A 20,429-nucleotide genomic window follows, 5' to 3' on the forward strand; every position below is an offset into this window, starting at 1 on the left:
CCAGGCTCCCCTGTCCCTGGGATTCTCCAGGCAAGAACACTGGAGTGGGTTGCCATAATCACATGTACAGATGGCTACTTTCCTGCTATTACAGCAAGTTTAGCACAAGTTGAAACAGAGACTGTATGGCCTAAAAGCCCACTATGTTTATTATTCAGTGCTTTATAGAAAAAAGTTTGTTGACTTTTATTTTAGATGATAGAATCATGGACGATTTTAATTTTTTTAAATGTTTGTCTAACTTTACTTTCTATATCAAGCATTTATCATATAAAATGCTGCATGTATCTGTTATTGATATCTGTTATCTGTTATTGAAGCCATTGACACCTGATTAGAAAAAATTTCTATTTATAACATTAAACTCAAGAGTAAACCTCGTGTGAAATCAAAAGTTGATTATAGCTTCCAAAGTTCTACTTCAAAATAAGATCTACGATATAGTTAGAATATTATTTTGTTTTTAAAATCAAGACCTGTAAATGGACATGGCTCTTCTAATTACCAACAGTATTAGTTTCTAAAAACTGATTTCAGAATTCTTACATGTTCTTTTCATCTTCCATGTCAGAGTTTTTGTGTTCTGAGGCTGTATATAAGTAAAATAGTGTTAGGCTGGGTCAATTCAAGTAAAATTTTTGGAGTTAAAAAAAAAGTGATACACAAATATTGAAAACTGATTTCTATCAATGGTTTATCAACTGGCAATGAAAATGTTCCAAAAAGAGAGATTTTCAAAATGTTTTGAGCTTTGGAAAATAAGTGAACCAGAATGGGACCTTTCAAGAAAGCTACTTTGAAAAACTAAATTCATTTGGATGCATAAATTATGGATATTTGTTATAAAGGGCAATTCTGATGTAGCTTAGCAAATTTTGCTTCAAAATCCTGCAGGATAAAACCTTAAGAAAGGAGTCTGAGTAATCAGGAAATAATTAAGACAGTCAGAAAACCTGCTAATTAACATTAGGTGAGGGAATACTTGAAACTGGAATTCATATTAACCAGAAGTTCCAGATGACATGCATCTTTATTAAAAGAAACAGAAGTAAACAGTTCATTAATTAAACTTTCAAATACACAAAATAAGAAGGCTTACAGCCTTACTTAAATGTCAGTAAGGGAAGAGAAATAACAGACTTTGATAAAAATATCTAACAATTAAAATTAGGCTTTGATGCTTATAAGTATACATATCCAGAAAGAAGGTCAGAATTTAAACAAACTATTGCATCAGAGACTTTCCCGATTTTAGGATCTCTCTTATTGACTAGCTAGTATCAATCCAGCAGCATAATCCCCTGAATATGATGAAACCGTTTACACATTTCCAAAGTCAATATGTTCCTAATATTCTCAAAGTTTAAGACTCTGATCTATCTAGGGCATGCAAACTAAACATAAATTATCTAAATGTGAAACCGTGTAAATCTTAAACACTCCATAACTTTTTAAAAGGGAAACAGCTGTCCTTAGTATCTACTTTCGGAGAAGGTGATGGCATCCCACTCCAGTACTCTTGCCTGGAGAATCCCATGGACGGAGGAGCCTGGTGGGCTGCAGTCCATGGGGTCGCGAAGAGTCGGACACGACTGAGCGACTTCACTTTCACTGTCATGCATTGGAGAAGGAAATGGCAACCCACTCCAGTGTTCTTGCCTGGAGAATCCCAGGGACAGGGAAGCCTGGGGGGCTGCCGTCTGTGGGGTCGCACAGAGTCAGGCACGACTGAAGCGACTTAGCAGCAGTATCTACTTTAATAGTTTTAAACTATTCTCTGCCTTCTGACTCAATCCACCCTCATATCTCCAATTACACCTGTTGCCCTTTTCTGTGCTGACCTAGCAGGTACTCACCAGGAAACCCCAGGCTTTCCAGCACCTAAACATCCCCTCACATTTCCACTTCTAACCATTTACTTCCTGCTCCTTTCCACCCCATTCCATACTTTTCTAAATCTGACCTTCAAAACTCATCTTCAAAACCTAGACAGATGCCACTTCCTTAATGAAAAATTCCTTCCTAACCAAACATAATTACTTTCAATTCTAGATTCTCATGCCTCTTGCCAGTTTCTGTCATAAATTAGAGATCTCTGAGTGAATTTCTTATATCTTCTGCTAAGCTATTACTTTTTTAAAGTCTGTGCTATGCTTGAAGTTCAGTGGCTCAGTCAGGTCTGACTCTTTGTGACCCCATGGACTGTAGCCCATCAGGCTCCGCTGTCCATGGGGATTCTCCAGGCAAGAATACCAGAGTGGGTTGCCATGACCTCCTCCAGGGGATCTTCCCAACCCAGGGATCGAACCCAGGTCTCCCGCATTGCAGGCAGATTCTTTACCATCTGAGCCACCAGGAAAGCCCAAGAATACTAGAGTGAATAGCCTATCCCTTCTCCAGTGGATCTTCCCGACCCAGGAATCAAACCAGGGTCTCCTGCATTGCAGGCAGATTCTTTACCAGCTGAGCTACCAGGGAAGCCCTTTTTAAACTCTATACCTACTATATTTATCAGAACTATGCTCTTCAGTATCTAGCACATTGTCAGCAGTTAGCATATTATTAATATGCCCTTGTTAATGAGTAAATGACCTCTTTTGAAAAGGAGATGTAAGAAGGAAATCTGTGTACTTTTTCTTAAAGAAATAGGGACACAGAGGAAAAAGATATAATTTTGTCCATCTTCTCAATGTACCCTGAATCAGATGATTATTGAATACCATAAATATTTTTAAGGTAAATATGCTTTAAAACTAAGCTATAATTGTAAAACAAAGAAATAGCTTTTTCACATCTCCAGATGACTAATGTATGCCTCTTATAATGTTAATGCCACGTGAAGTCCTCTCTGTGCAGGAAGATTAATACATTAAATGGTGAATAGTTACAGAAAATATCATGCTCATTGATGCTACCTACTAATCTGTGGGGCATTTTTGAATATTAATGAGCCCCCATTTCCACATTTTTAAGGTAGAAATAATCTTCAGCCTTATGTTTTTCACAAGTTTGTTGTAAGAGATTAAAAGATAATGTAAGTGATAGCACTTAGTAAATTATAAAGTTCCATGTAAGAGTATAGGAGGGAGGTCAACATAAGGGAAATTAAAATAATATAAATAAAAGACAGAATGAGTGATGACTGAATGACTAAAACATGTCAGATTCTTAAGGAATTTATATAAAATATTTTATGGATTGCTTGAAGCCAAGAAGGATTTTGCTACACAATAACTTAAGCTCCCATCACAAGAAACTGAGTAATACCATAGAAACAAACCTTAAAAGATTACTGAATTATTTCACTGCTTTGTATCATTCAGTCACTAAGTCATGTCTAACTCTATGCAGCCCCATGGACTGCAGCACACCAGGCTTCCCTGTCCTTCACTATCTCCTGGAGTTTGCTCCAGCTCATGTCCATTGAGTTGATGAAGCCAGCCAACCATCTCATCCTTTGTTGCCCCCTTCTCCTTCTGCCTTCAGTCTTTCACAGCATCAGTGTCTTTTTCCAGTGACTTTGCTCTTCACATCAGATGACCAAAGTATTGGAGCTTCAGCATCAGTCCTTCCAGTGAATATTTAGTGTTGATTTCCTTTAGGATTGACTGGTTGATCTCCTTGTTGTCCAAGGGACTCTCAAGAATCTTCTCCAATACCACAGTTCAAAAGCATTGATTCTTTGGCACTCAGCCTTCTTTATGCCCCAACTCTCACATCAATACATGACTACTGGAAAAAGGATAGCTTGGACACTATGGACCTTTGTTGGCAAAGTAATGTCTCTGCTTTTTCATATGCTGTCAAGGTTTGTCATAGCTTTTCTCCCAAAGAGCAAGCATCTTTTAATTTCATGGCTGCAGTAACCATCCGCAGTGATTTTGGAGTCCAGGAAAATAAAGTCTGTCACTGTTTCCCCATCCATTTGCCATGAAGTGATAGGACTGGATGCCATTATCTTAGTTTTTTGGATGCTGCATTTTAAGCCAGCTTTTTCATTCTCCTCTTTCACTTTCATCAAGAGGTTCTTTAGTTCCTCTTCACTCTCTGCCATTATCATCTGCATATCTGCTTTGTGAGTTCTAGAAAACTGCAAATTCAATCTGAGGGATCCTTATAGACAAGAGAATACCAGGCCTGAAGTAATCTTCAATCTAAGTTACTTACTTCAATCTTACTTACCATTTAGGAAGACTGATTTACTTCCTTCACTCATACTATTTGAGGTCAGTGTAGTAAAAGCCTGAGATGTTTTCCATCATACTTCATGGTATCCTGAAGTTTTAATAAACTTTCTAAAAAGGACTTAGAGATTGTGGAAACCAAGGATTAAAGGGATCTGAGCTTTCCTTTATTCCAACACCACCCAGGTGCTGAAATTTATCTACAGTATCCCTGCTGTGTCTAGTCTTGACCTTGATGAATCCAACTCAGGAAAAGGGATGGAAATCAACTGCTGATCCTTAAATCAATTAAGCAGAAATACCATCTCCGGTCATTTTTGATGTGTGTGGAAGTGTTGGTTTGCCCCAAATACAGAAGAGACACCCAGAACCTCATCATTCCTTCATCCTTCCTTCCTTCTTGGTCATCCACGTCCACGGTACATGGTTAGAGCAGTTAAATAAGTTTTCAGCTTTAATTCCCTTTCTCTCTTAATGAGCGTTTATCAGCATGTCTACAGACATTTTCTAAGAGCAAGGCTCTACTAGGATTAAACTTGTGATGAATTTTGTATTTGCCTTAGAAGCTCCAGCTTCTTTCTCAGAGGAGCCACTGAACAGAGTCTGTCTTGAATAGCAAATGAACTCCAAAGTGTTGGACTCTGTTAAAGTCACTTTGACCCCTCTTATAGCCTGCACATGGGCCTTGAGGATTATAAACATTTAGTAGCTACATGATCAAAATGCCAAGACATCTGTAAATGATTTGGCTAATCCTCATACTGTGCTTGTGGTTAATGTCATTATTTAAAACTTATGATTCAGACTGGCAGTAATTAATAAGTATAATGAGTAGAATCTTTGAGTCTTTTATTTTGGGTAAACTGCATGGCTATTCAAAGAGCAGCAAAAACTTAACCAATCATAACCAAAATTAACTATGTTTCTTCCCTCGCCTCTGCCCTATTCCCCAAGGTTAAAATTTTAACTTGGTATAAAAACTGAATTTTAACTTTATGTTCTCCATGTCATAATTAAAACATCAGTAGTCAAATGAAACTGGCATTGCACGCCTTATTTCATGTTGCCATCATAGCATTTAATCAGATTGGAAGGTAGCTGGTTTCCCTATATATTAAAGGGACAAAATTTATAACTCAGGGCTATCAGACAGAAAGTTACCTGCTGCAAGTGGGAGAACAAAGTCATGTTTCAGGAGTCATCATGACCTTGCAGTGATCTGATCTGGGAACTGAAGCCATGGAGTTCTTTCTTCAATCAATCTCAATTAAAATCTGCACCACACACACACACACACACAAACTACATACAGAAAACAAACTTCTGCCTGCCAAACGGAAAGGTAGGGGGTAGGGAATAATAAATTAGGAGTTTGAGATTAACATATACACAAACTACCATATACATATACCATATATGTCTCTTTTATATACTATATATAAAAGAGATGAACAACAAGGATCTTCTACTGTATAGCACAGGAAACTCTACTCAGTATTCTGTAATAACCTATATGATAAGAACCTGAAAAAGAATGGATTTATGTGTATGTATAACTGAATCACTTTGTTGTATGCTGCTGCTGCTGCTGCTAAGTCACTTCAGGCGTGTCCGACTCTGTGCGACCCCATAGACGGCAGCCCACCAGGCTCCCCCGTCCCTGGGATTCTCCAGGCAAGAACACTGGAGTGGGTTGCCATTTCCTTCTCCAATGCATGAAAGCGAAAAGTGAAAGTGAAGTCACTCAGTTGTATCCGCTCTTCATGACCCCATGGACTGCAACCTACCAGGCTCCTCCGTTCATGGGATTTTCCAGGCAAGAGTACTGGAGTGGGGTGCCACTTGCTGTATACTTGAAACTAAAACAACATTGTAAATCAACTATACTCTGATATAAAATAAAAGTTTTTCAAAAACTACATGCAGAAATCAGATTTCTATTTTTAATTCCTTTATGTCAATTTGTCTGTCTTTATGGTATGAGGCCTTAACATTGTCTCTGTGTGTCTCTCTTAGAAGAAAAAGGGAAGGTAAAAGGCAGCGTTTCCAATCAAGTATCAAGTTCTGAAGGTGGCTCATTTCTTCCCAAACCTGGCACAACAGCCCTGCCACCTGCAGCAGCCACTTCTCCCTCCAAGAGCACGAATGGAGCGCCTGGTACTGTTTCTGAATCAGAAGAAGAAAAAGCCAAAAAACTGCTTTATTGTTCACTATGCAAAGTGGCTGTGAACTCCCTGTCACAGCTAGAGGCACACAACACAGGTTAGCAGCTACTGTTTGAATTTAAATAATGTTTACAACAAGATCGAGTTTTCCCATCAGAATACCTTATCCTTTGTTGTTCAGACATTAGGTTTGTTCAGTCTTCTCTACTTTTTTGATTCAAAGGAGTGATTTTAAGAAAGTATGGTATAACAACTTTAGAAACAGCAAGGCAGAAGCAGCTTGGAGATAAAATTTGTTCTGTTCTTTATTTTCTCAAAAGCATCTAGTACTTCCCCAAACTCATTATGATGAAATGACAGAAATGAAGACAAATATCTCTCTATACACAACGTTCACTGCCACACACTCCTAAGAGAAAAAAAAAAAATGGAAGCAACCTAAAAGTCCCTCAGCAGGGAAATGTTGAATGAATTATAGTAACCCAGGATGATAGAATATATTATCAGCCATTACAGTAAAATTACAAGAAAATATGATTTGATGTGTGAAATTTTCCAGGATATTTAATTTGCATGATCCCAATTTTGAAAATATATTTTTTTAGTATACTAAAAAAAGAAACTGAAAAGAAATACACTAAAATGATACCAGTGGTTCTCTCCGGGTGGTAAAAATAGACATAATGTGTATTTTCTTATGCTTCTCTATATTTTCATATTTTCTTTATTATATACTCATGGTTTCCTCTTTTTTTTTCAATGAAAATATGTTAAATCTATGTGCATGCTAAGTCGCTTCAGTCGTGTCCAACTCTTTGCGACCGTGGGGACCTAGCCCATGAGGCCTCTCTGTCCATGGGATTCTCCAGGCAAGAATACTGGAATGGGTTGCCATGCCCTCCTCCAGGGGATCTTCCCAACCCAGGGCTGGAACCTGAGTCTCCTGCATCTCCTGCATTGGCAGGCAGTTTCTTTACCACTAGCACCACCTGGGAAGCACCAGATTAGCATTAAAAAGAATGCATGTAAGAATTAAAGATTTTAAAATTTAAAAAATAAAAAACTAAAATTAAAAAAATTAAAAAAAATAAAAAAATAAAAAGGTCATTTCAAAAAGTTTTGGGAAATTCAACCTAAAGATAAAGTTTTCAAGAGCTTCATATAGTTCTTAAATAGCTATTTACTATATGTTTCTTTCTGTCTTAGGATCTAAACACAAGACTATGGTTGAAGCTCGTAATGGGGCTGGTCCAATTAAGTCCTATCCAAGACCTGGATCAAGATTAAAGATGCAGAATGGCAGTAAGGGGTCAGGACTACAAAACAAGACATTTCATTGTGAAATCTGTGATGTTCACGTTAATTCAGAAATTCAACTCAAACAGGTAATGTACCCTGAATTAGTAGTCACTGTTGCTTAGTAGTCACTTTTGACCATATCCCTAGTCTACATTAATGGTTCTCACTGTGCTCATAGTTAAATTTCCTGACCTTATAGGATGCCTACGATATACAACATGCAAGTGCTATGTGAAAGAAAAAGTTAGTACTAAATATCTGTGCACCTACTATTACTACAGGCTTCCCTGGTGGCTCAGATGGTAAAGAATCTGCCTGCAATGAGGGAGACTCGAGTTTGATCTCTCTGTTGGGAAGATCCCCTGGAGGAGGGCATGGCAACCCATTCCAGTCCATGGGATCGCAAAGAGTCGGACACGACTGAGCAACTAATGCTTTTACTTTTCACTTACTATTACTACATGTCAGATTCCAAGCTTGGTGTTAGAGACCAAGGAGCACCGCGGTCACTTGGAGCTTACAGCTGAACAGGGACTTCTAAGATAGTAGAGCTTCAGTCTGTCTTCCAAGGACCCAAAATCTGCTTAGGGAGACAGATCCATCAGTCACTGTGGTGCACGCATGCCTGTTCGGTCCCATCCGACTCTGTGCCCCATGGACTGTAGCCCCTCAGGCTCCTCTGTCCATGGGATTCTCCAGGCAAGAACGCTGGAGTGGGTTGCCATGCCCTCCTCCAGGGGATCTTCCCAACCCAGAGATCAAACCTGTGTCTCTTACATCTCCTACTTTGGCAGGCGTATTCTTTACCACTAGTGCCACCTGGGAAACCCCTAGTCACAGTGGTAATACGAGGCAAAGTTCAAGGAGTGCCATAGAGAAAGGAAGGGGAGAGAGGCGTTGCAATATAATGGGGAGCAAATCTTAATTCAGAGAGTGTGGTGATCTTACCCGCACCACCACAGAACCAGGGACCTGGAACTGGGAATGGAGGAACCAGCTCTTCACCTGATCTCAGCATGTCCTATTTTCAGGAACCAGACATATTTTTCTGTCTAGGAAATACATTTTACATAGCATAAAACTCACACACCGATTCAGCTAATGCATCAAACATTTTTCAGCACATTTCTAGCCGAAGGCATAAGGATCGAGTTGCTGGGAAGCCATTAAAGCCGAAATACAGCCCTTACAACAAACTGCAGCGGAGCCCAAGCATTTTAGCAGTAAGTTCACCTTGCCTGCTCACCTGTCTTGTGGGGCAGCCTTGCTGGCTGGGGCAGAGACTGTGGGCAAGGAGGGTCTAAGCACTAATTAGTCCTGAAAGAGTTTTGACTTTAAATAGCCCTCATAGAGAGGAAATTTAGAAGGAACTCAGTCCCTTCTGTAGGACACCTTGAAGATAGATTGCTTAGAAGAAAGAAACTGAACCTCTTTAAGGGCCAGTACCTTACTGTTCACAGGACATTTTCTGAAGATTCCCTTCTTTAGCATATAAAGAAAAGTCAAGTCTTGGGAAGAAGGGCAGTGATGCCTGAGGAATCTTGCAGCATGTTACACTTGGGGAAAGGGACTGGTTTCCAAAAACGAAGTGCATCTATTTAATTATCCTCCTCCTTTCTGGGATGTTTTTCTCTTTTTCCAGAAAGCACATCGGTTGTGTATATTCCTCTCTCTTTCCCTGTCTAGCAGGCATGTTGAGTCAGCCTCTTACCTGCTCTCAATATGTGCTATTTTCAGTTTCTTTGCAAAAATATCAATGGGTTCCACCAATAGATGTCATATAAATACCCAGATGGAAGGACTTCCTAATCTCCCTGGGACTTAGCCCAATGTGGTGTTCTGTCTGAGGCTGAAAGCTGGGATTGGCCAGCTGGAGGTGATACTGACATTACCCCCAGCTTTTCCAAAGCTCCATGGATGCTGCAAGCAGGTGTTACGAGCATTAAGCAAATCCAGCTTGCAAAGCTCCTCCTGATTGCAAAAGAGAGGGATTAAGGATTGATTTCTTACATCACAGGAAGATTCCACCTGGGATTCCTTTTAAATAGATAGTTTCTAGCCCTCTTACAATCATTACCAATGACAACTCTGAGTTAGCTGCATATTTTCAGGGAATAGTTTTTAAGTGGCCAGAGAGGTATAAACTGACTGTATCTTCTTGACTCCTCATGGGTCCCCAGTGTCCCGAACTCCAGTTACCTAACCCAGTGCAGCTTTTTTAATGTTAGGTGAAGGGTAAGGCACATTCTCTCAAAAGCCTCATTGTGGGTTAAGACAAGCCAGAATTTTGAATGGAGCTCCTCCACAATCTACACAGAAACCTTCTGGGCATGTTTGGTTTTTCCTTGTGAGCAGCAGCATAAAATAGCTTCAGTATCTATTCATAGAGGCTTTCCCCTGAACCTAGTGCCCAGGGGCAAGGACCACCAGACAAGAGTTGAAATGGAAACAAATTATAGTTAAGATATGCCAAGAAACTGAAACCAGCTTTGTGAAAATAATCTAGACGGGTCAAGATTTTTAAATTTTGACTTCTGAATGTTGGTTTTTACTTAGGAAAATATATCAGTGCTGCCATCATTCAAAACTCTCTCCCCACCCCACTCCTGGTTTTCTCCCTCTCCTAGGCAAAACTTGCATTCCAGAAGGATATGATGAAGCCTCTGGCCCCGGCCTTCCTGTCCTCGCCCCTGGCGGCGGCGGCAGCCGTGTCCTCTGCGCTGTCTCTGCCGCCCCGGCCGTCGGCCTCGCTCTTCCAGGCTGCAGCCATCCCTCCCGCTCTGCTGAGGCCGGGCCACGGCCCCATCCGCGCGACCCCCGCCTCCATCCTCTTCGCCCCGTACTGATGTTCCGCAAGCCCCCAGACGGTTGAGGCGATAGGGAAGTAGAGCAGGAAAGCCAAAAAAGGATTCAGCAATTCGAGCATTTTGAGTTGCAGTGCCGCACCCAGCTGCAGAATGCAGCATACCACCCTGAGCCCTGACTCCAAAGAGAAAGTCACTGAGATTCAAGAGTGTTTTTCGGGGGGGCGCTCCTGTAATTTCGGAATCTGAGCAGCACAAGCTTTGTCTCCCTCTTTCCTCCCCCTGCCCGCACCCATTCAATTTGTGTATCTGAAATACTGAGTTTCTTGCAAATGTGTTTGTCAGAAAAAAATATATATGTGCATATATATCATTCTCTGACAATTTTTCCATGGGTGTGATCTGGCTTAGAAACAATATGGAATATTTTCCTGACAGACTTGAAAAACTAGGGTCTTCCTCACACGTCTGTAAATAATCCTGGAATCCAACTGGGCACATTTTAGTGTGGAACAAAAATAGATGAACACAAGTGCTTGCTTGTGGATACCATCTTACCAACGGATCACCGCGTTTTCTTTCTGGTGTACTCTTGTTGACAGGGATCGTGTACTGTTTTAGACCCAAGTGCTGTGTATCCTGTGTAGTACTAGATCTGTATTTCTTGTCTGAATTAACACTTTTAGTTGCTGTGTAAATGTTAGGAAGCAAAGTAGCTTTGAATTTTCTCTTTGAGAGAACAAAAGATAAAGTAATGTATTTTCTTTGTTTTACATATTATTTGGTGATATTTAAACAAAATAGAAAGCCATATAACATAGCTCTGATTACTACCTGTCTGCTATTTTTGTTTAACTTATTTTGGAGCTTCCTCACCAGTTTTGAGTTGCTAAGCAAATGTATACAAACAGAAAAAGAGCTTCCTAAATGCACATTTTTGCACCTCTCGTGCACTCTGCAAGAAGACAATGAATCTATGTATTTCTATGTCATTATCTTCATTTTTAACCTGTTTTCATTTGTAATGATGCTACATAATTTTGTGGCTCCCCAATGCAATAATGTACAGAAGATAAAAAAAAATTTATAATTGAACAATCTGTGTTTCTGTTCACTGAATCTGTTGCAGGTCATGCTTCCATGCCCCCGTTTCTAAGCTGATATCAACAAGACTGGAATGTTGGTGATATCAGGGGCAAGAGGTATAAGACAGCAAAATAAAATGAACTCTTTTAGAGCATCTGTATCTGCAATCTGTAAATGGTAAAATGTCTGTGTATTTTTTTAAATGTACCTTTTCAATAAAAGTACAAAAAATAAAATCTGTTTGTATTTTCAAAGTTATCTTCTCCTGAGACACCTCCAATTTGAACTCGTCTGATGAAGGATTTTCAGTAGGTGTAAAGATTGCTTCTAACGTCTTTAGCATTTTCACTTCTTATTTTCAGCATATTTATTTGTCATGTTTATTCATTGCTGTTCACAGCATCTGCATGAAGTGAGACTTTACTGCTGTTTTCCCTCTGAATCTCTAAGAAGTTGGACCAGAGTTGTAAGTGTGACCCAGAATCACAGTAGCAGTCTGCCAAAAATTTTGACATAGTTTTTAAACATTCCCTGAGTCTTCTAAATCCCGTTATTCAAGTCCAACACAATAATGATCTCCTTTTAGAGAAACTGATTCCACTCTCCCCTTTGACCTTCTCTAATCAGCCAACCCTTCTTTTCTTCCACTTCATTCTGTTTTTAAGTGTCAAGAGCAATACATCCTTGTTTTTTTCTGGTTATCTGCTTAATGAGCTGCTCTAATACATAGTGGCTTAAGATAAAACCATTTTATCATGTCACAATCTCGGGGGTCAGTAATTCTATCAAGGCTCGGCTGGGCTGTTCTGTTCCTGAGTCCTCCATAAAAGATCCCTGGGTAGTATTTGGCTGGTAGATGGGCTGGTATGGAGGCCAAAATAGCTTTGCTCGTATGCCTGCCTAGATGGAGGGACTGGGAAGCTAAACTCTACTGGAACAGTTCAAGGGCCTTTGGGTGGTCTTCCCAGCTAAGTGGTCTCAGGTAGTTATCTAGTAATTCAGGGCTCCCAGAGAGAGCATTTGAAGTTCTAGGTGGAAGTCAAAAGGCTTCCTATAAAATTGTCTCAAAACTCCCAGCATGTCACTTATGCTGCATTCTATTGATCAAGCGAGTCCCTGAGATCAATCTAGATTCAAAGGGAAATAGATTATTCACTTTGAGAAAAGAATTTTTGGCCATCTTTAATCTACTATTCTGTTATAGAATTTTGAGGGAAGTGGTAGTAGCATGGAGATCCAACCAGTCCATCCTAAAGGAAATCAGTGTCCTGGGTGTTCATTGGAAGGACTGATGGTGAAGCTGAAATTCCAATAATTTGGCCACCTGATGCGAAGAGCTGACTCATTTGAAAAGACCCTGATGTTGGGAAAGAGTGAAGGCAGGAGGAGAAGGGGACGACAGAGGATGCAATGGTTAGATGGCATCACCGACTCAATGGACATGAGTTTGGGTAAACTCCGGGAGTTGGTGATGGACAGGGAGGCCTGGCTGCTGAGGTTCATGGGGTCACAAAGAGTCGGACACAACTGAGCGACTGAACTGAACTGGTAGTAGCTTTATAGCTATTGTGCTCAGTCATGTCCAACTCTCTGCGGCCCCATGGACTGTAACCCACCAGGCTCCTCTGTCCATGAAATTTTCCAGGCAAGAATACTGGAGTGGGTTGCCACTTCCTACCAAGGGGTCTTCCCAACCCAGGGATTGAAACCACATCTCTTGTGCCTTCTGCATTGGCGGATTCTTTACCACTAATGCCTCCTTGTGGCTATTATAGATTCTGTTTTCCTCCATCTTAAAAAGTCCAGGCTATGTCAGTTTTTTTCACAACCCCTTCAAAATAGGGGTTGAAGTAGGAGCTAAATTCTCATTTCTAAAATATTAAGGCCAGTGGATGTCTGTGCAGCTGTGAAATGTGGCAACAGACTTCCTTTATCAGAGTTACTCCAACTGTTTGAACATTGTTGACCTCAATATTCTAGACTTATAATCAGGTCAGTGTTAGTGTCTATTAAGATTTCAGTTTTAAATTCAGAATTTGAAAGTGAAAGTCGCTCAGTCATGTCGGACTCTTTTCTATCACATGGACTATACAGTCCCTGGAATTCTCCAGTTCAGAATACTGGAATGGGTAGCCTTTCCCTTCTCCAGGCAATCTATCCAACCCAGGGATCGAACCCAGGTCTCCCACATTGCAGGCAGATTCTTTACCCGCTGAGCCACAAGGGAAGCCCTCAGAATCTGAGGGGGATTTTCAATATGACTCTTTCGAATTCTCACCACTGGTAGTTACATTGAACCTTTGTTGGACCTTCAGACATATTTTGAAGGAACTGTGTTTTAGTTCAACTCTAGAGAAGCTTTTTTTTAATAGACACCATTGACAATTACATTTCATTTCTCTTGTATCATTCTAAATCTCATTAAATTTTACCAATCCTCAAAAAATTTTAAATATCTACATACAAATAGACCTAAGAATTTACTGATTATTATAGAGTCTAAGTTTTTAAAAATCACCTCAGGGAGGAAGTATGAAAGAATAATAATTAATTAAAATGCAAAAGAAGCCAAGAATAGCTTCAAGCAGTGATTTATAAAACACTATCAAGCAGATATATCTTATCATCCACCCTGATTCTGAGGTGGCAGAATGGATCAATCCTGAGGGGTATATTAATTTGAACTAGTACCCCTTCCTATGCCAGTTCTAGTGGGAAAAGACTACTATTCTACCCCCTACTTATTCAGAAAGTTAAAAAATGTGCTGCTTATGCTGACATAGTCCACCTCTGGTCTCTATAGAATCTAAAAACTGGTCTCACATAGGATTGCCAGATAAAATATAAAAATACCTCATTAAATTTTCAGATAGGTAATGAATCATTTTTAGCATAAAATTTTTATTTTTATTATAACATTACGCATAGATTAGTATGTTCCATAAATAAGTATCTGGAACATATGTATACCAAACAATATTTGTTGTCTATCTGAAATTCATATTTAAGTGGACAGCTTGTATTTTTATTTGCTAAATCTGGCAACACTTGTCTCAGGAGTATTCCTCTTCTTCTCAAGTACCGTAATTGTTCAGGAGAGAAGTGACCTCCTGGGTGTTAAAAGCTAAATGGTGAGATTTTTAAAGGCACACTGAAACACAGTCACAAATAGAGGAAGGAATTTGTGATAAGTAAATGTCAATGATATATTGACATTGATAGGACCAGGACAGGGAAATATGTAGCTGCAGATGCCTCTAACTTAAAGCTGTTTTGATACCTGTTTAACAAAATTAAAGTATTATGAAAGCAAAAAAAAAAATCCTTTTATATTATGCACAAAATATTATCACCCTTGAGTTGTTCCTTCTCTGCCCTAAAAGAATTCCTATTTTCTGGAGCAGAATCGGTTGTGGTTGTGTAAATTTTTCTCTCAGAAAGTGCTTTAAGGCAAATTACACTACAGTTAATGTAGTTGAGACAGAGAACCAAGGGATTCTCGTTGGGGGGAAAAAAGAAGAAAGAACTGATAGAACATCAGGTAAATATCCTGTTGTGCTGTCTCCTTTTGGGAGTCTAAAGAGATTAACTGAGGAGAATGAGTTTGGGAGTGTTTTGAGGAATGGGGGCCCACTGCCTGAGCTGCCATCAGAGACAGGGATCATGGCAAGAGGGGGAAGATGAGCAGGAACTCCTGGATAGATAAGTCAGCATCAAGACATACACATTTGGGACTTCCTGGTCGTCCAGTAGTTGAGACTTTCTGAGCTTCCAAAGCAGGGACATGGATCCGATCCCTGGTTGGAGAACTAGGATCCTGCATGGCGCATGGCGTGGCCCCCCAAAACAAACAACAATTAAAAACACTCACATAAAGATATACATCCTTGATAAGCACAAGCATCCTCAGGTAACAGGCAGAAGAACTTTATTTCACCTCTCTAGGTCTGCTGTGTGGATTCTGGTCTCTGCTGATAGTTTTCTTTCTACCAGATATTTGTTTCGTTAATCTGTCGGCCCTCAATTAATATTACAGGTGACATGACCTCCCTGAGAAAATGCCAGTTTCTGATACCTTAGTGGGTTGAGGAGAAAATGAGTATTGCAAGAGAAAAGTCCACAGGGGATGCTCATCTTTGCCTCCTTCCTTCCTCCAGGTAATTAGCTCCCCAGGAGAATTCATCAGGGATATGCAGGTTTTCAGCAACTATGAAAAGGGACTGTCGGGAACTGCCCTGATTTCTTTGGCTAAAATTTCTAAAGCCAGAATGACAATATAATGTGTTCCTCTACTCTTCACTAAATGCTCAGACTATATCAAACCTCAGGTTGTCAGATCAATCCCTTCTGTGGATGCAATGAAAATATCTTTATGTCACATTACTCATTTTAAAGAAGTCACTTATCTACAGATGATTGGACAAGTTTGTCATTAAGCACCTGTTTTTTCATTTTTATTACAGTAGAAAAATAAAGTTAGACTAGAGGAGAATTAAAAAGAATAATACATATTCTGCACTCAAAAGACCTGAACTGAAGCTCTGGTCATTTCATACACTCGTTAGTTCTATGACCTTATGTCAGAAAATGATCTTATGTAATTTCCCAACACCTCAGTATTTCACATATATAAAACAGACATAATGATACCCAACTCATAGGGTAATTCTGAGAAGCAAATAAAATTAAACATGTAAAAATGTTTCTGTAAATTGCAGTTTGCTAAACAAGGTTTCATAGTAAGTAGATAAATGAAATTAATTTTTTATTTTAAATTTCTAAATTGTAATTAAGATTTTCTCAGATTAGCCAATTTTTGAGATTTTAGTGTTAACCTAGGCTCAGGAAAATACGTCTGTAATGGAGAATAGCAAATCCATTCATTGTAAGTTGATGCTTTTATTTACAAGAGTATAATGCAAATAGAAATAGTACTAAAATAATAGAGCCAAAATAAATGCAAAGTGTTTATATATCACAGAGTTGTTTAAAGTTTATAAATCTTGTATTCTGAAATAACAAAAACAGAATTTCAGGTTGTAGAAAATCAAAATCTTCTTTGAGTTATTAAAAAATTACTACTGTTAACAAAAATAAGCTGCTTTCTGATATAGAAAATTAAAAGACCCTATAAGGAAGATTTAAACATGCAAGACAAATTAAGAAAATATTTATAATAAATGTGACATATAATTTCATATATTTATTATACAGAGAAGTCATAAAATGAAGTGAGGAAACTCTTTCAGAGAAGAAAGATAAGAAGTTCAATAGCAAAATAGGCAACAAGGCAACCCAGAAAAGGCAAAATATATACCAATGCTTATTAAATATGAAGAGATGTTTATCATCATTAAAAAATACAAATTAAATCAACATTTTTTTGATCTAGCATATTGACAAATTATAAATTCTCTAAACCTCATGTCAGTTAGAGTGGGGAAATAGACACATTCATGCACTGTTTGTATTAATGAAAATTGCTTTGACTTTTCTGGAATTATATGTATCATTATGTCAGTTATCCATAATCTTGGGCCCAGGAATTCCATGTCCAAGGCTTTATTTTAGGACATTAACTCTGTAAATTTAAGAAGATTTGTGTCTACAGTGTTTCTTAATTGTTTGTTTATCAAGAGAAACTATTCCTTAGCCCAGATATTCATAGTTTCATAGTTCAGGAACATGGGTAAGTTACAAACTTCAGTGAAACTCCAAGGAAACTCTTTACATTCCAAAATCACTTTGAGCTCTGAAAGATACCAACCTTCTTCATCTCCTCAAAATATCTGCCTCAATAATTTCACTCAGATGAAAAATAATTGGATAATGATAGTTTAAGTCTGGTTCAACACAAATTTACAACCTTATTTATCAAGGCTGAAAATAGAAGACTATTAAAAGTAGCTGAAGAGATAGCATGTGTCATAGTACTTAATGTTACTGTAACTGTTGGTTAAGGCTTACACCTAAATCTGATGCAGAGTTCTTAATAGCATTGAAATTCTTTTTTCAGCTACCTGATATATAGAGTGGTGCTATGAGACTGGAAGTATGTTTCAAAATAGCGGAAAAAAGTTCATTGATAGAGATGAGTAAATAAATTATGGAACTTACAGAGTGGGAAACCGCATAATGACATAATTCTGTAATTATGAAAAGATATTGATGATATGTGTCCTAATGGGGGAAATAAAAGGTTAGAACAACATGTTGAGTTTGATCACATCTGCATTAAAGTTTAAAACTATCTGTTCATTTGTTTATATACTTGGAGAAATGTCTGATAAAAGAGTTATCCAGACTGATAGATGTTACCCCTGAGTTGTAGATTTTCATGTGAATTTATATTTTATTCATAATTTTTGGTAAATTTTTGCTTTTTTTTTTTTACAAGGAACACATGTTGCTATTTCAGGATCATGTCAATATAATCAGTTACCCTGTTACAACCAAAATAGATGACCTCCACTATATAATGACAGAGGGACAATTTTAAAAGACCCTAAGAAATTATAATTGGAGAATAAATGCATAATAAATGTCAAATTAAAATAATGATAAAAACCAAAAAAGGAGATTTACCATTACTTCAGATTTCTTTTCTGCCTTGAGAAAGACAATTTTGCTGACATATTGAGAAATTGTAATAAGATTACTTTAAAAAAGGAAACACTCAATAATTTAAATAATGTAAATAGCCTCTTCAGATCTGTGATTCTCAATGCCTCTCATATAGATTCTTTTCATCTATCTCATGTTCTAAGTTCTGTTGTTCAACCAATTCTGTCTTTTATTACTAAACACCAATTCTATGGCAATTGCATAACCAATGCCTAGGTTCATACAACTCCATGACATTATTATAAGATCAAAATGAATTCACCTTTCACTGTTGACTGGAAGTGTATTTTTATTATAAAATACATAATCTAATCAATAGGCCACCAACTGAAAAAAGGCAGTCTCCTTTTTCCTTCTCTGAGATGACAGCCATTTTAGGCATATCATCTGATGTTTCATCCTCTATAACTTAGGCAGAGGGGAAGAATCAAATGCATGAAATGTGCAAACTATGTAAGAACTAAGAGCGAAGAGCTAGCAAAATTTCTTTGAAGAGCAGCTGACAGCATTTAACCTACAGAACCCAGAAGTTTCAAATGATAAAAGGATAATGTAAAACACAAACTCTCCTTCCTGTCAGGCAGTGGGAATCCCATGCAGGTACTTCCCTTAAGATAATTCATTATTTGGATGCCAAAACCATTTCACTTTCCACTGCCTATAAACTCATGGCACGTATGGGACTAAACGTTAAAATCAAAGCTTGCATGATAAATAGGAAGACCATGTAGTGAAGGAACACATTCCACTTTGATTTCTGTCTTTCTAAAATAAAGATCAGTAGGCTTCTCTGTGCGGCTCCAGGTAATAGGAGGCTCTCCTGAGGTGCATTGTCATTACAGATAGCTCACAGTCAAGTTCACACCTTCTTTAAAACAAAAGGCTGGCTTTAATTCTCACTCACAATTCACAACATGGCTGAGCCCATTTTAAATCAATATATTGAGCAGTTAAGCACTGAAATTGGCTTGAAGACAGAACACCAAGCAAGAGTAGGAAAGTAGCACTGGTCTCAAGCCAGAAAGCAATGCTTTCGTAATAGGGTGGTTGTTTTGCTTTTGTTGTTCAATCACTCAGTCGTGTCCGACTCTTTGCAACCCCGTGAACGCCAGGCTTCCCTGTCCTTCACCATCTCCCGGCGTTTGCTCACACCCATGTCCATTGAGTCGGTGATGTCATCCAACCATCTCATTCTTTGTCATCCCCTTCTCCTGCCTTCAATCTTTCCCAGCATCAGGGTCTTTTCCAGTGAGTCAGCTCTTTGCATCAGGTGACCAAAGTATTGGAGCTTCAGCATCAGTTCTTCCAATGACTATTCAGGGTTGACTTCCTTTAGGATTAACTTGTTTGATCTCCTTGCAGTCCAAGGGACTCTCAAGAGTCTTTGCCAACACCAAAATTCAAAAGCATCAATTCTTTAGTACTAAGCTTTATGGTCCAACTGTCACATCTGTACATGACTACTGGAAAGACCATAGCTTTGACTAGACGGACCTTTGCCGGCAAAGTGATGTCTCCACTTTTTAATACACTGTCTAGGTTTGTCAAACCTTTCTTCCAAAAAGCAAGTGTCTTTTAATTTCATGGCCATTTTGCTTTGTCTGTAGGAGAAAAATTTGAACTGACTGCTGAGTCTTCACTGAGGTGCAAAGGACAACCTGGATCATGGATCCTCAAAGGGTAATATTAGAAGAATCACCTGGAAAGTTTGTTAAAATGCATATTCCTGGGCACCACACCCCTCTCTCTAGAGATTATTATTCCAGAGGGCAGGAGTGATGCCCAGTAATCTACATCTTAACAGGTACGCACTCCTGCCACCCCCCTCCCCAGAGTAACATGGAGAAGATAGAAGACAGACAGGTTCATAACACTGAAAAAAGCATTATTGGCCTCAGGATATGTATATGACTCATGGTTCTAGGCAGTGTTGCATATCAAGTCCAGAAAAGTGAGTGTTAGTCACTCGGTCTTGTCCAACTCTTTGCAACTCCTTGGACTTCAGCTCGCCAGCCTCCTCTGTCCATGGAAGGAATACTGGAGTGGGTTGCTATTTCCTTCTCCAGGGGATCTTCCCAACCCAGAGTTTGAACCTAGGTCTCCTGCATCACAGGTGATTCTTTACCATCTGAGCCAGATTAAAGCAATAAATATTTCCAAAGATTACACCAAGTAGACCAGACCTGTGGCTTCCCTTGTGGCTCGGATGGTAAAGAATCTGTCTGCAATACAGGAGACCTGGATTTGATCCTTAGGTTGGATAGATA

General features: G+C 38.8%; 1 protein-coding gene across 7 annotated transcripts in view; it reads left to right on the forward strand.

The window, feature by feature from the left end:
- ZNF385B (zinc finger protein 385B) overlaps window positions 1-14,860 on the forward strand; it is a 482,159-nt gene extending 467,299 nt beyond the window's left edge. For all 7 annotated transcript variants that reach the window (XM_027964789.3, XM_015093333.4, XM_060409681.1 and 4 more), the window contains 4 exons: window positions 6,201-6,446; window positions 7,556-7,734; window positions 8,770-8,871; window positions 10,276-14,860. In XM_027964789.3, the coding sequence (XP_027820590.1) occupies window positions 6,201-6,446; window positions 7,556-7,734; window positions 8,770-8,871; window positions 10,276-10,494 (746 nt within the window). In that variant the 3' untranslated portion in view covers window positions 10,495-14,860. The remainder of the gene's footprint in view (window positions 1-6,200; window positions 6,447-7,555; window positions 7,735-8,769; window positions 8,872-10,275) is intronic.
- The last annotated feature ends 5,569 nt before the right edge of the window (window positions 14,861-20,429 follow it).

This window comes from Ovis aries, chromosome 2 (assembly GCF_016772045.2).
Source record: "Ovis aries strain OAR_USU_Benz2616 breed Rambouillet chromosome 2, ARS-UI_Ramb_v3.0, whole genome shotgun sequence".
NCBI lineage: Eukaryota > Metazoa > Chordata > Mammalia > Artiodactyla > Bovidae > Ovis > Ovis aries.